Source organism: Anabrus simplex, chromosome 2, assembly GCF_040414725.1.
Source record: "Anabrus simplex isolate iqAnaSimp1 chromosome 2, ASM4041472v1, whole genome shotgun sequence".
Lineage (NCBI taxonomy): Eukaryota > Metazoa > Arthropoda > Insecta > Orthoptera > Tettigoniidae > Anabrus > Anabrus simplex.
Window position 1 is genome coordinate 1,086,438,554 of NC_090266.1, and position 12,070 is coordinate 1,086,450,623.

The 12,070-nt window shown below is 38.4% G+C and overlaps 1 protein-coding gene across 3 annotated transcripts in view; it reads right to left on the minus strand.

Moving 5' to 3' along the window:
- LOC136864711 (uncharacterized) overlaps positions 1-12,070 on the minus strand; it is an 847,400-nt gene that overhangs the window by 84,348 nt on the left and 750,982 nt on the right. For all 3 annotated transcript variants that reach the window (XM_067142044.2, XM_067142043.2, XM_067142045.2), the window contains exon 4: positions 8,029-11,734. In XM_067142044.2, coding sequence (XP_066998145.2) covers positions 8,029-11,734 — 3,706 coding nt within the window. The remainder of the gene's footprint in view (positions 1-8,028; positions 11,735-12,070) is intronic.

Genomic DNA, 12,070 nt, shown 5'->3' on the forward strand with positions numbered 1-12,070 from the left:
AGGATTTGGAAAGGACGTAGGCCGTGGCCTATCTCAAAGGTACCAAGTCAAAGTAATTATTTTATTCCTTTTTAAAACATTAACCCTCCCTGCCCTGTCATGAGTTTGCCTGTAATACACACTTTGCAAACCCATCAGATATGTACAATATGTTTACATGCCTGGTATCCATTCTGTGGCTGCAATCACACTCAGGAAACTACTTGCGTGTGAATATGTCCTTGCCCGACTGCACAGAGTCTAATGCGGCATGCAAAACCTCGCATGTTGTTCTTATTGATATCTCAGAAAGTAACTGTCCGATTTTGAAAATATTTACATATTTGATCTTGTACACAGTTGAACCTTCAGGCCAACTGCACAAATTTGTGCAGTTCCATTTAAAAATATGGAGTTAGTATTAATATTTTGGTTATTAAACACCCCATGAGAATACGTAGCACACTATTTTACAAGTCCCTGGGTATCATTTACAAATATGAAAACAGAATACCGATATCTTTAATGGTTTAGACATTATTTCCATGTAACACCTTAGGTGAATAACCCTGTATATAAAATAACATGTCCTGACTGACTGACAGATTCATCATCACCAAGCTAAAACTACTGGACATAAAGAAATGAAATTTTGAGGATTCGTTTATAATACAATGTTGGTGCTCAGTAAGGGAGAACTTTAGGATATTCCATCACTAAGGAGGTGAAAAGGGGGCTGAATTCTTAAAATGGGTGTATCCATATCTCAAAAATGGAACAGTTTAAAGACGTGAAAATTGGTTTTTGGAATCTCCTTTAAAAATAAGGAAACATATATTTTTTTGTTTTCGGAAAATCCTCTTAAGCGGGGGTCATAAAAGTGAAAAAGGCATTGAATACCTTTTATGAGGATAATTAAATCTCAAAAAACTGAAGATATTATTCATGAAAATTGGTATTTGGAATCCCCTTAAAAAAAGGAAACAGGAATTTTTTGCTTTTGGAAAATCTACTTAAGAGGGGGTGAACATGAGTGACAAAGGGAGTGAATTTTTAAAATGAGTATATCTACAATATATCTCAAAAACTTAACACATTACAGAAGCGAAAATTGGTATTTGTAATCTCTTTAAAAAATAAACTTATATTTTTTTTTGGAAAAAACAATTAAAAATGACTGAAGGAGGTTGAATTTTTTTTATTAGGATACTGGTATCTCCAAAACTGAAGATATTACAGACATGAAAATTAGTATTTGGAATCTCCTTTAAAAATAAAGAAACACAAATTTTTTGTTTTTGGAAAATTCATCTAAAAACTGAACTAAAAAACTGAAGATGTTGCAGACATGAAAATTGGTGTTTGGAATCTTCTTTAAAAATAAAGAAATACGTATTTTTTGTTTTTGGAAAATCCACTTAAGGGGGTGCGGTGTTTGAAAGGAAGTGAAGAAAGTGTTGAATACTTTTTTATGAGGATACTTACATATTAAATACTGAAGATGTTACAGACGTGAAAATTAGTATTTGGAGTCTCCTTTAAAAGTAAAGGAACACACAAAATTTGTTTTCTGAAAATCTACTTAAGGGGAAGTGTTAGAGGGGGGAGAATTTTTAAAATGAGCATATAACCAGTATATCTCCAAAACTTAACATATTACATACGTGAACATTGGTATTTTTAATATCTTTTAAAAATAAAGTAACACGTATATTTTTGTTTTGGAAAAATCACTTAAGGGGTGGGGATTGTAAAAAGGACTGAAAAAGGTGTTCAATTCCTTTTTATGAGGATACTTACATCTCAAAAACTGAAGTTGTTACAGACATGGAAATTTGTATTTGGAAGCTCCTTTAAAAATAAACACGTATTCTTTTGTTTTTGGAAAATCCAATAGGGGAGGGGGATAAATGAATTGAAAAATGATTTGAATTCTTTGTTTGAGGATACTTATGTCTCGAAAACGAAGGATGTTACGGATGAGAAAATTGGTATTTGAAATCTCCTTTAAAAATAAAGACGCATGTTTTGTGGCACGGGCGGGAGGGACGGGGTGGAATCAACTTGGCAGGGTGGTGTAAAGGGAGTCGAATTCTTTTTATGAGGATACAAATAGGAAGTGTACTTAGAACAATAGACCCCTAAAGGGGATTTGACTGGGGGGTGAGGAATGATGGCAGAAATATGAATTTATATGAAACTGTTTGAATTATGAAGTTAAAATTTCAAATGATATCCTAGGTGTTAAATAACAATAAATAAATAAATAAAGGTTTGAAACAAGTTTAACCGCTCAGAGAGTTAAATGGGGGTTAAGATCCGAAAACAAATATATTCATTCCTTCCTCCAAACCAGTTTAACTTATGAACACGAAATTCCAAATAGCGGTATATATTTTAAATCCTAGGCGTGAAATAGGAAATATTTTTTAACGTTCCACCCCTAAAGTGTTAAATGAGGTTAGCTCCGTAAACAAAATTATTCATCCCTCCAAACCCGTTTGACATACAAAGTTGTACTTTTACGAGAATGGTCTTCTTTTATGTCCTAGGTGTAAAATATCATATACTTAAAAATATTTCTCCCCTTAAGGTGTTTAGATGGTTGTTGACTATCAAAAACACAATATCCAGTCTTCCGAAACCATTTCACAGGCACAAACATATTTGTTTAATGAAATGTGGTCTTCTATATCTTAGATGTTAATAGGTATTTAAAATTCACCCCTTAAAAAGGTATTCATTCTTCCATTACTGTTCGACGTACAAAAGTGAAATTTCACAGGTTGGTCGCTATTACGTTCTAGAAGTTAAATAAGATAGGGTTTAAAACATTCAAATTCTTCCATATTGGGTTCAAATAAGTGTTAGCTCAGAAAATAAATACTGTAATCATTCCGCCAAAACCATTTAACGTACGAACTGAGGGTGTATTTTACAGGCTAAGCTGACAGTGGATCCTCCAAAATGTAAAACTTTGAACAATAACTTTCAGTTTAAAACCGTAGCGAAGCACGGTTATCTTGCTAGTATACATATATATTTAAAAATTATTTTCTTTTCATACCGAGCTCGATAGCTGCAGTCGCTTAAGTGCGGCCAGTATCCAGTATTCGGGAGATAGTATGTTCGAACCCCACTGTCGGCAGCCCTGAAAATGGTTTTCCGTTGTTTCCCATTTTCACACCAGGCAAATGCTGGGTCTGTACCTTAATTAAGGCCACGGCCGCTTCCTTCCCACTCCTAGCCCTTTCCTGTCCCATCGTCACCATAAGACCTATCTGTGTCGGTGAGATGTAAAGCAAAAAAAAAAAAAAAAAAAAAAAAATTTCATATACACTGAGTGTCCACCGGCTCCTTGTGATCTAGTTTTATGCATCCTGCTGCTTTTACTACAATTTTGAAATACATCGGTCAATCTCCCTAAACCGAGGTTATATAACGAGATGTGTGTTATGGGCTAGAAAAGAGCAGGAATCATGAGCGCCACTATTAGTTCATTTTGAGTACCTCAAATTCATAAAAAGAGCACAGATACAAAGAACACGTACTTTACAATAGGAAGTGCACACACAAACCAGGATCAGGTACTGTACAGGCTGGGATCTGCGCGTTGCATGTCAAGCCTCGCAGTACTCCCATGGCACAGGTGCGGTGGAAGATATGCTAGTGTACAATGCTTGAAGATTCAAATCCCATGCAAGGTTTTTTTACCTCCATTTGCCTGGGATGTGGTGCAGTTGGATACTTCATAGCTTCGACAGACTGATTTGTTTATTTGGCCCTGTAAAGGGCCATATGTATCGTGGCATAGGGTATGGAGCAGGGTAGGATGAGGATGATGACGTGATGGTCTGTGGCTAGGACACGGGCAACCAATTAGCTACATCGTACATGTTCCAAGCTTTGTAGATCCCACTTAGGGCAAAGTGTGCCCCATTGGAATGATAACGTGTGATGATAGGTAGGTATGTAGCTGTGTGGCAAGTCACAACACAACACAAAGCTTATTCATTGTGGATATGTTACTCCTCTATTTAGAAGCTAGACAGAATGTATACCAGGCACAACACCTGTATCAAGAACACTATCTGGATAGATGACGACTGACAGGCATGACATTTTGGAGTGTGGAAGGATGTCTGCGGGCTACTGCATCCCCGGGAAGGACATGGCCTGTTCGAGACCATCCCATGATATCTGCTCACAATGAAGAAGTTGTGTTGGACGCTATTCAGCATAACCCCAACACAGGCACGTGGGCCATTGCACAGGAAATGAACATCAGCCGGGATATGGATATTGCATATTCAGCGGTTTCATCCATATCATCAGCACTCACATCTGGAGCTCCATGGGCATGATTTCGAAGTCCGGGTGGCATTCTGTCAATGGATCCTACATCATGTGGACACTGATCCTGCCTTCTTAGCAACCATCTTATTTGCGGACAAAGTGCAGTTCCACAATAATGGAATTGTTAATCACTATAATATGCATTACTGGAGTGTGGATAATCCCCCATTGGGTACGACAGGCAACATTTCAGGCATAGTGGGGCGTGAACGAATGGTGTGTCATCGTAGGTGATCACCTCGTTGGTCCCCATTTCTTTGAGTGCTCTCTGATGGGAGAACGCTATCTGCGGTTTCTCCCAGATGACTGACCACCATTATTGGAACATGTGCCACTCCTTGACTGCTGTAGGATGTGGTTTCAACATGATAGAATTCCACCGCACGCAGCGGTTTTCTGGGACCATCTCCACGCATTGTGTATCCTGGTATATGGTAAGAAGGGTAGGATCTGTCCCCTGGCCTGCCAGATCTCCCGATCTTATGCCCCTGGATTTTTTCTATGAGGCCATGTAAAACAATTGGTTTAGGTATGGGAGCTGGCCAATCCTAGTCACCTTAGACAGTTCATCACCCGAGGCATGCCGATCCATTATGCCAGAGATCTTGTAACATGTCAGACAGTCCTTACAACATCGCACGCAGTTCTGTATCAACCACGGAGGTCGTCAGTTCGAGCAGGTGCTGTGTTCAATGACGTAGGTAACTGAAATCCTGTCAAATGTTTCCTAGCCTCTTCCAACCCAGCTCCATACCAATGGCCATTTACATGGCCAATGAACCAAATCACTCCATGGAAACTATTAAATATGCAACCTTGCCACATCGCTGGCAACCGGCTGTAAAAAAAGGGAAGAAAAGAAAATACTTTCGTGGGATTCGAACCTCCTAACCCTCGAGCACTATTCACTTTCAGATCTCCACCGCGCCCATGCCAAGCAAGATATTGCGAGCTTTGACATGCAGCGGCTAGTTTCCAGCTTATACAATAACTATTCCTGGTCTGTGTGTGCACTTCCTATTGTAAGGAACATGTTCTTTGTATCTGTGCTAGTTTTATGGGTTAATTTGGGGTACTCATAATGAATTACTGTAATAGTGGTGCTCATGATTCCTGCTGCTTTCTAGCCCATAACCACACATCTTGTTATATTACCCTGGTTTAGGAACAGGGCCTAACATATTTCAGAAATGTATTAAACGCTGAGGTTTGCATAAAACTAGATCTCAAGGGGCAGGTGAACCACCCGGTATACCACTCAATCCAGCTCCTTAGCTGAATAGTCAGCACAGAGGCATTTGGTTCAGACAGCCCCAGGTTTGATACCTGACCGTGGACTTTAGCCATGTCTGGTTAATTCTTCTAGTTCAGGGACTGGGTGTTTGTGTTCATCTTAATACAGATCTCTTCATTTACATACACCACTACAAGCCAATCGTTCAATATAGGGTTGACATCAGGAAGGACATCTAATCATAAAATTGTGCTTCATCCACATTAGTGCTCTGACCCCCAAAGGAAATGGATAATAGACAAGAAGAGAAAAAGATTCATATATGCCACTTAAAACAGAAACTGGTCATTTTTATAATATGGTACAAGTAGGTTTGAAAACCTCTTGATTTCTGGTCAATGGTACAATATCCCATCATGTCATTGGGCATGGACAAACAACCTCCAGTATGCAGGGCACAGCGTAGCTTAATTGACTTGCAGTCTATGATGTGAATTGATGAGATCCCCTGCCAAATATGCCTCAACAAGAGGTAAGAGCTCAGTGTTAACAACTGTAAAAGTTTGAGAGGGCTTGGATGATTGGTTTCTGTGAAATTGGGCTTTCTCTAAGAAGTGTAGTTGAATCTGTTGGACAACATGCATCTAAAGGTACAATGTGTATAGTGGCAGTGGTCAAATAAAAGCACACATTCTCATAGACATGGTACAGGATCAACTTGATAGCCAACTGTGCGAGAGGGATCCCTAGGCTGAATTAGCCCAAATTCAAGCAACTGTGGTACCCCACATTATGTGACAAACAATTGGTAGTCATTTGTGTGCAGATGACTTACGAGAAGGTGTCCCTACAGCAAGTGTTCCATTGACCCCACATCAATGTGAAAGAGTGGCTGATATCAGGAAGGATCATACTGGTTTGATAAATGACATAATAACGTCTCTAGTGATAAATTACTTTTTTTTTCCTTGGCTACGATGAACATTGCAATCATGTCTCCCAATACCAAGGACAGGGCTTGAAATGGTCTTATTGTGACAGGCTGTACTGGACCAAGACAGTGTATTATGATTTGCGGAGCTATTGGCTTTAATGTGAAATCATATTTGGCAATTGCTGTAAGAAGTATGCCTGCTCGACAGTATGTTGACGAAGTACTTTATCAATGGTTTCCTCTCTGATGGCAAACTTTGCAGATAGGATGTTTCGGTAGAACAATACCTGTGCTCACAGTCCATATATCTGCAGGGGATCTCTCCACAATATCACAGCTTTAGAATGGCTCACCAGGACACTAAACATTGGCTCTAATGAACATGTGTGGGACATGATAGGTATATGACTGAACAACTTTTTTTAACCTAGTGATGCAGCACAAGGGGCCACAATTCTTCAGGAAGTGATCCATGCCTTAAAGAATTCAGCAACGCAACTCAAGGTGGTCAGACCCTGAGCTGACATCTGTTCAAACAAGACCACAAAGGAACTGAAAAGTGTTAATATCACATTACTACCCAACTCCCATTCTGCATGCTCGATTATAGCTTTGTAGTCCCATTCTCTCATAGTAATCAATTGCCATTTTGAGTAGTACAGGTATAAAACTGAGTATTTCTAATTTTTGTGCACCTACATGACAAATATTCTCGGCTATCACGTTTTGTATTCACCAAGTAGCCTACAGTTTTAAATGAACAAATCCTGAACATTGATGACCTTTAGCCATTGCGATGATAAAATAATATGGTATGGTTAAGTTAACTGACTTGAAGGAACACTTTTCAATGTAAACAAATTACCTAGTTGGAATACTTCCTAGTATAGAAATACAGTCACAATTAACAACCAATTCTTGTGGACAGGAATACTTGATATCTTGCATCCATTACCAACAGCTGTTAGAATGAGGAATTTGAATTATGTGCACTGAGAATGTGGTTAGAGATATAATGTGTCTGTATACTATGTATCGTTCTACAGCAGAGACATGTGTTCCTCGGTAGAACATAACTGTTTATTTCCCAACCCAAGCAGCTTCCTATGGCCAATTATTATTCCTTTGAATGTTTCTATTTTCTATTTTTATTTTACATTTTTACATAAATTCATCTGCATTTATTAATATCAAATCAGTGTATTTTATCCTTTCCTCCACTTAACAGATTTTAATTTTTGCTTGAAACTTTCTGACTTTCAGGGACAAATATTTTTTTAGTTCCTCACCTGAACATACACTATAAATTGAATACCATTTCTGATGGCATGCATAGCTGAGATCCCATGTCAAAGTTTTTTTTTTTCCCCCAGGCATCCAATTCATCATACTAAAAAAAAAAATCAGTATTAAGAAGAATTGAACCAGAACAAGAAAACTGAATTCAGCTAAATTTAGGAACGAAACTTCATTGCTCAAAAATTAACCTTTTCATGCTTAATGAGACAGTAAATATACAACTTACCATGCGCCATCACTGAAGTTTGTTTCCTCTCCTCCCTACGAAGCCATATTGGTTTGGGTCGATCTCTATGCTGGAATGAAGAATGCGAAACTGGTGAAGCTGTCTGTCCAGGTTGTTTGTGAGAAGACTCTTGCTGGTCATCTGATGAAACTGATTCTATGATTGTAGCTTCTCCACCACCAAAATTTATTCTAGTTGAATATCCCTTTGTTTCTGGTGTTGACTGTTTTAGTTCTTCAACTTGCTTAATTCGATCTGCAACTGACCATAAAGAGGTCTGACGGGTTTCAGGTGAAGTTGCTAATATTTTCACTTGAACACCATTCATGCAGTTCTCAGTATTGGTTTTCTTGGAAAGCACTGGAGAGCATTTTGGACTCTTTGAAGATCCTGATGTAGCTACCTCAATGCCTACATTTCTCTGAGATGTAGGTCGTAAAGATCTAACAAGCTTTTGCAATTCTGACTCATTAGAACAATGTGACAGTTCACTTTCTTCCTTGTCTGTAACTTGCTTTGACTTTGAGGAATCAAATATTGTATTTTGTAATGTTACAGTTGACCTCCACATAGGACCTGTTGATTGTTCCCCACGGCTCTGGACTGGGCGCAAACGGATTCCCCATTTTTCATCTTGCTCTTCAGTAGGTTTATCTCCTGGATCCACACTCATATTGTTGTTTTCTCCAAGGAGAAATGGTCGTGGCTTTCTATTATTTTTTAGTATACTACGAGGCAAAGGCTCATTTTGTGCTTGAGGCACATTATTTAATTGTTCTGCCTTACATTCACCGGAATATTGTAGGTTATCCTCAAATGACTTGGCTGGTGATGTCTCAACATGTGGAGCTGCTACTATGGTAGCATTTGATAGAGTATATGTTTGGTCTTCCTTATCAGCATCATCTTGAAACTTAGACATAGCCAAAATCATTGAGTGAGTCATTTCTGGCTTTGTTATCACAGCTGGAGCATTTTTGTTTAAACTCTCTAATGATACTGTTTTCACACTATCACTATTTTCATTTCCTCCTAAAAGTTTTTTTTCATATGGTGAATCACCAAAGCGTACTTCTGGAAGGGTGTTCTTATTTGAATCTACTGCTGGATTACTTATGATATTTGCACTACTGTTTCGGCGACGTCTTCGAAACATATTACTGGGAGGTGGTTTCTCATCTGTCTCCACTATGTTAAAACGTCCTGACTCAGCAGCAAAGTGCACTTCTGTTTTGCAGAATTCTACCTTCTTTTGTTTTTTCCCATTCTGCTGCAGTAGATCATCTGAATTTTCATCATGGTTAAGTAGCACTTCACCATTTTGAATGAATGAAACATTTATTCCAATTGTTGCCCCATTTTCCTTGTTAGGCTGGTGAGAAGACACTTCCTGTTTTAAGGAATGCATAGCAGCAAAGCGTTTCACTAACTCCGAGGTAGAAACATTTGCAAATTCTTTTTCAAACTGATTTTTATGATTTTCATTACGTGCACTGGAGCTCTTCAGCTCTTCTCTGACATATTCCGGTTCAGCTACTGCAATTGAATGCCTCTTCATCTCACTGTCAATGGACTTAGAAGAACTAGGCCAGTTATCTTCATTATTCCATGTGCCTCGTTTGAAAGCAGCCTGCGAATTACTTCTCAAAAGTGATACAGGAGAGGAATTCTCTTTATGAAGGACTCCATTGAGTAGAACACTTTTATTTTGAGGGCTTTCAATGCTTACACTTGTTCCTTCTGAAAGTTGCCTGAAAAAGAGTCTTTTACTCTCCACATTACTGCTGTCTCCTTTATCTTCAGAAACAACTGGTATAGTAATGGTCACTGATTCAGATAAACTTCGAACATTTTTATCCCGGTGGTTTGAAGGTGAGCTGATGAGCTGTGTTAATTTTGAATCACCTGTCCCACTAGCAAATGTTTTCAAAGCCAATGAGTCATCCTTCATTATGCTATTATGAACAATTATAGTGCCATCATCACAAGTTTTGAATCCTGACTTGTGAGAATTTGATTCCTTTCCCAGTGTGACAACAGTCCTCCTGCCTTTCTGAAGGCTGGTATCATCATTTCTATCTTCATTAGAATCTAGTATCTTCTGCCTTTCCTCTAAGTTATCACCCTGTGTCTTTTTGATTTGAATATTATGACTAATTTTGAGAACATTTTCACTATTGTGAGCATGATCACTCATTATCTGTTTCTGAAAATAGTCATTTTCTTCATTCTTACTGGGTGATGTTTTGCTCCATACAGAACTTGTAACAGCCTCTGAAGACTGGCAAATACCACTGTCGGTAGAGGATTCAACTTTATTCTTTTCTCGAAACTTGATGGATTTTGAATGTTCATCTGAGTCATGACTATGTACTGGTTCAAACCCGTATGACTTTCTACGATTATACCATTCTTCAGATCTACTGCCACCATTTCCACTGGATTTACTAGATGTTCTAGATTCAAGGCTACCAGTTCCTGGAAGAGGTTTTCTTCCATTACTGGAATTATTACTTGTGTTTGCTTCCATTCCAAAGACGTATGATCTTACACGAGATGATGGGACAGATACTTCCATGCTTTCATTACTTCCACTGTGTTTAACAAACTCTTCTGTTACAATGCCATCATCATGCTCATCAGCATCTTTAACTATCCCTTTCAAATTATTTTTCATAGGGACATCATCCAATGGAGGAGAACTAAGACGCCTTAATCGCCCTCTTACCTCTTTAAGTGATTCTACAGTAACAAATGAATGGCGCTTACTCGAAGGTGCACTGACATTACTAGACTCTCTTCTTGAAAGTCCTTCTCCCCCAAACTTACTTGAGAGTTGCCTACTCATATTTTCATTTCGTAAGTGATTAGCTAGACTGTCGGTAGCTATATTATCAATGTCATCTCTGTCATATGTCATGGATTTGTTCACAGATTCTGCAATATTTGCACCTCGACGGAATATGCTTTCAAGGGCTTCATAACCTTTCAGGGCACTGACTTCTCGTGTTCTACCCTCATTTGATTCTTGGAGGAGTTTCACAGGGGAAGATCTTTGTTGTGGTATATTTTCTTGAGTAACTTTCAATGGAAATTGAAGAGATCTCCTTATTTGAGATGTTCTTTTCCAGTCTAATTCTTGTCTACTATTCTTCCCACTTTTATCTCTATTATCAAGGGATATGCTCTGAAGATCTTCGGTGGAGGAACTTTTCTTCCTGGATACACTTTTATGTATACTACCATTCAGTGCTATACTTCTTTTTTGTGAAGTCTTTTCTAATGACGATGTTGAATGATGGTCATCTAATATTTCTTCGATGTGAACACCATTTTCATCATCTTCATCAGTACTGCTGTCATTAAAATGGTGTAACCTTGTAGTTGGAACTTCAATTTCTAAATCTTCATCAAAGGGCCTTTGTGGAGTTTCAAAGCGACTGGATGAATTGTCAAATGCTTTCTTCGTAGTTGCCTTGTGAATCTGATGGCAAATACGAGAAACTTGAGATAATCTTGAATGAACGTTTTGTGTATTCTCATTGTCTAGGTCAACTGGTAATTTTTCCTCTTCTGATATGGAGCTGTCCAGTTTACTTATTATGCTTCTTGGACGAGACGGTGGACGCCGAGTACGAATTGACCCACTTCGACCAACATTGGCCTTGTTCTTCTGAGGCGCAAGATCAAGGGGATGACCAGAGAGCTGTGAAATACCAAAATAATTACTTTTTGTTGTAATTACTTGTCCAACTAAATGTCTCTAAAGTAAGAACAAAAAGAGATTTTATAACTGTACACAGAAGAGTGATAAGTAAATTCTCCAAATGAACTGTATCAGCCATAGCTGAAAAGCATTAAGTCAAAATAGCACATTTTTTAAACATTCAGTATTCTGAAGTAAAGTCAGCCTTCTCTTTATGCTAGAAAACACTGCTTCGTGTAGCATGATCAGAGGAGGATAGACTTTCTACGCCGTATTCCTTACTTAATGTAGACCGTAGGAGCCATAAACTGCATAGATGTTTACAAGGAATGAAAA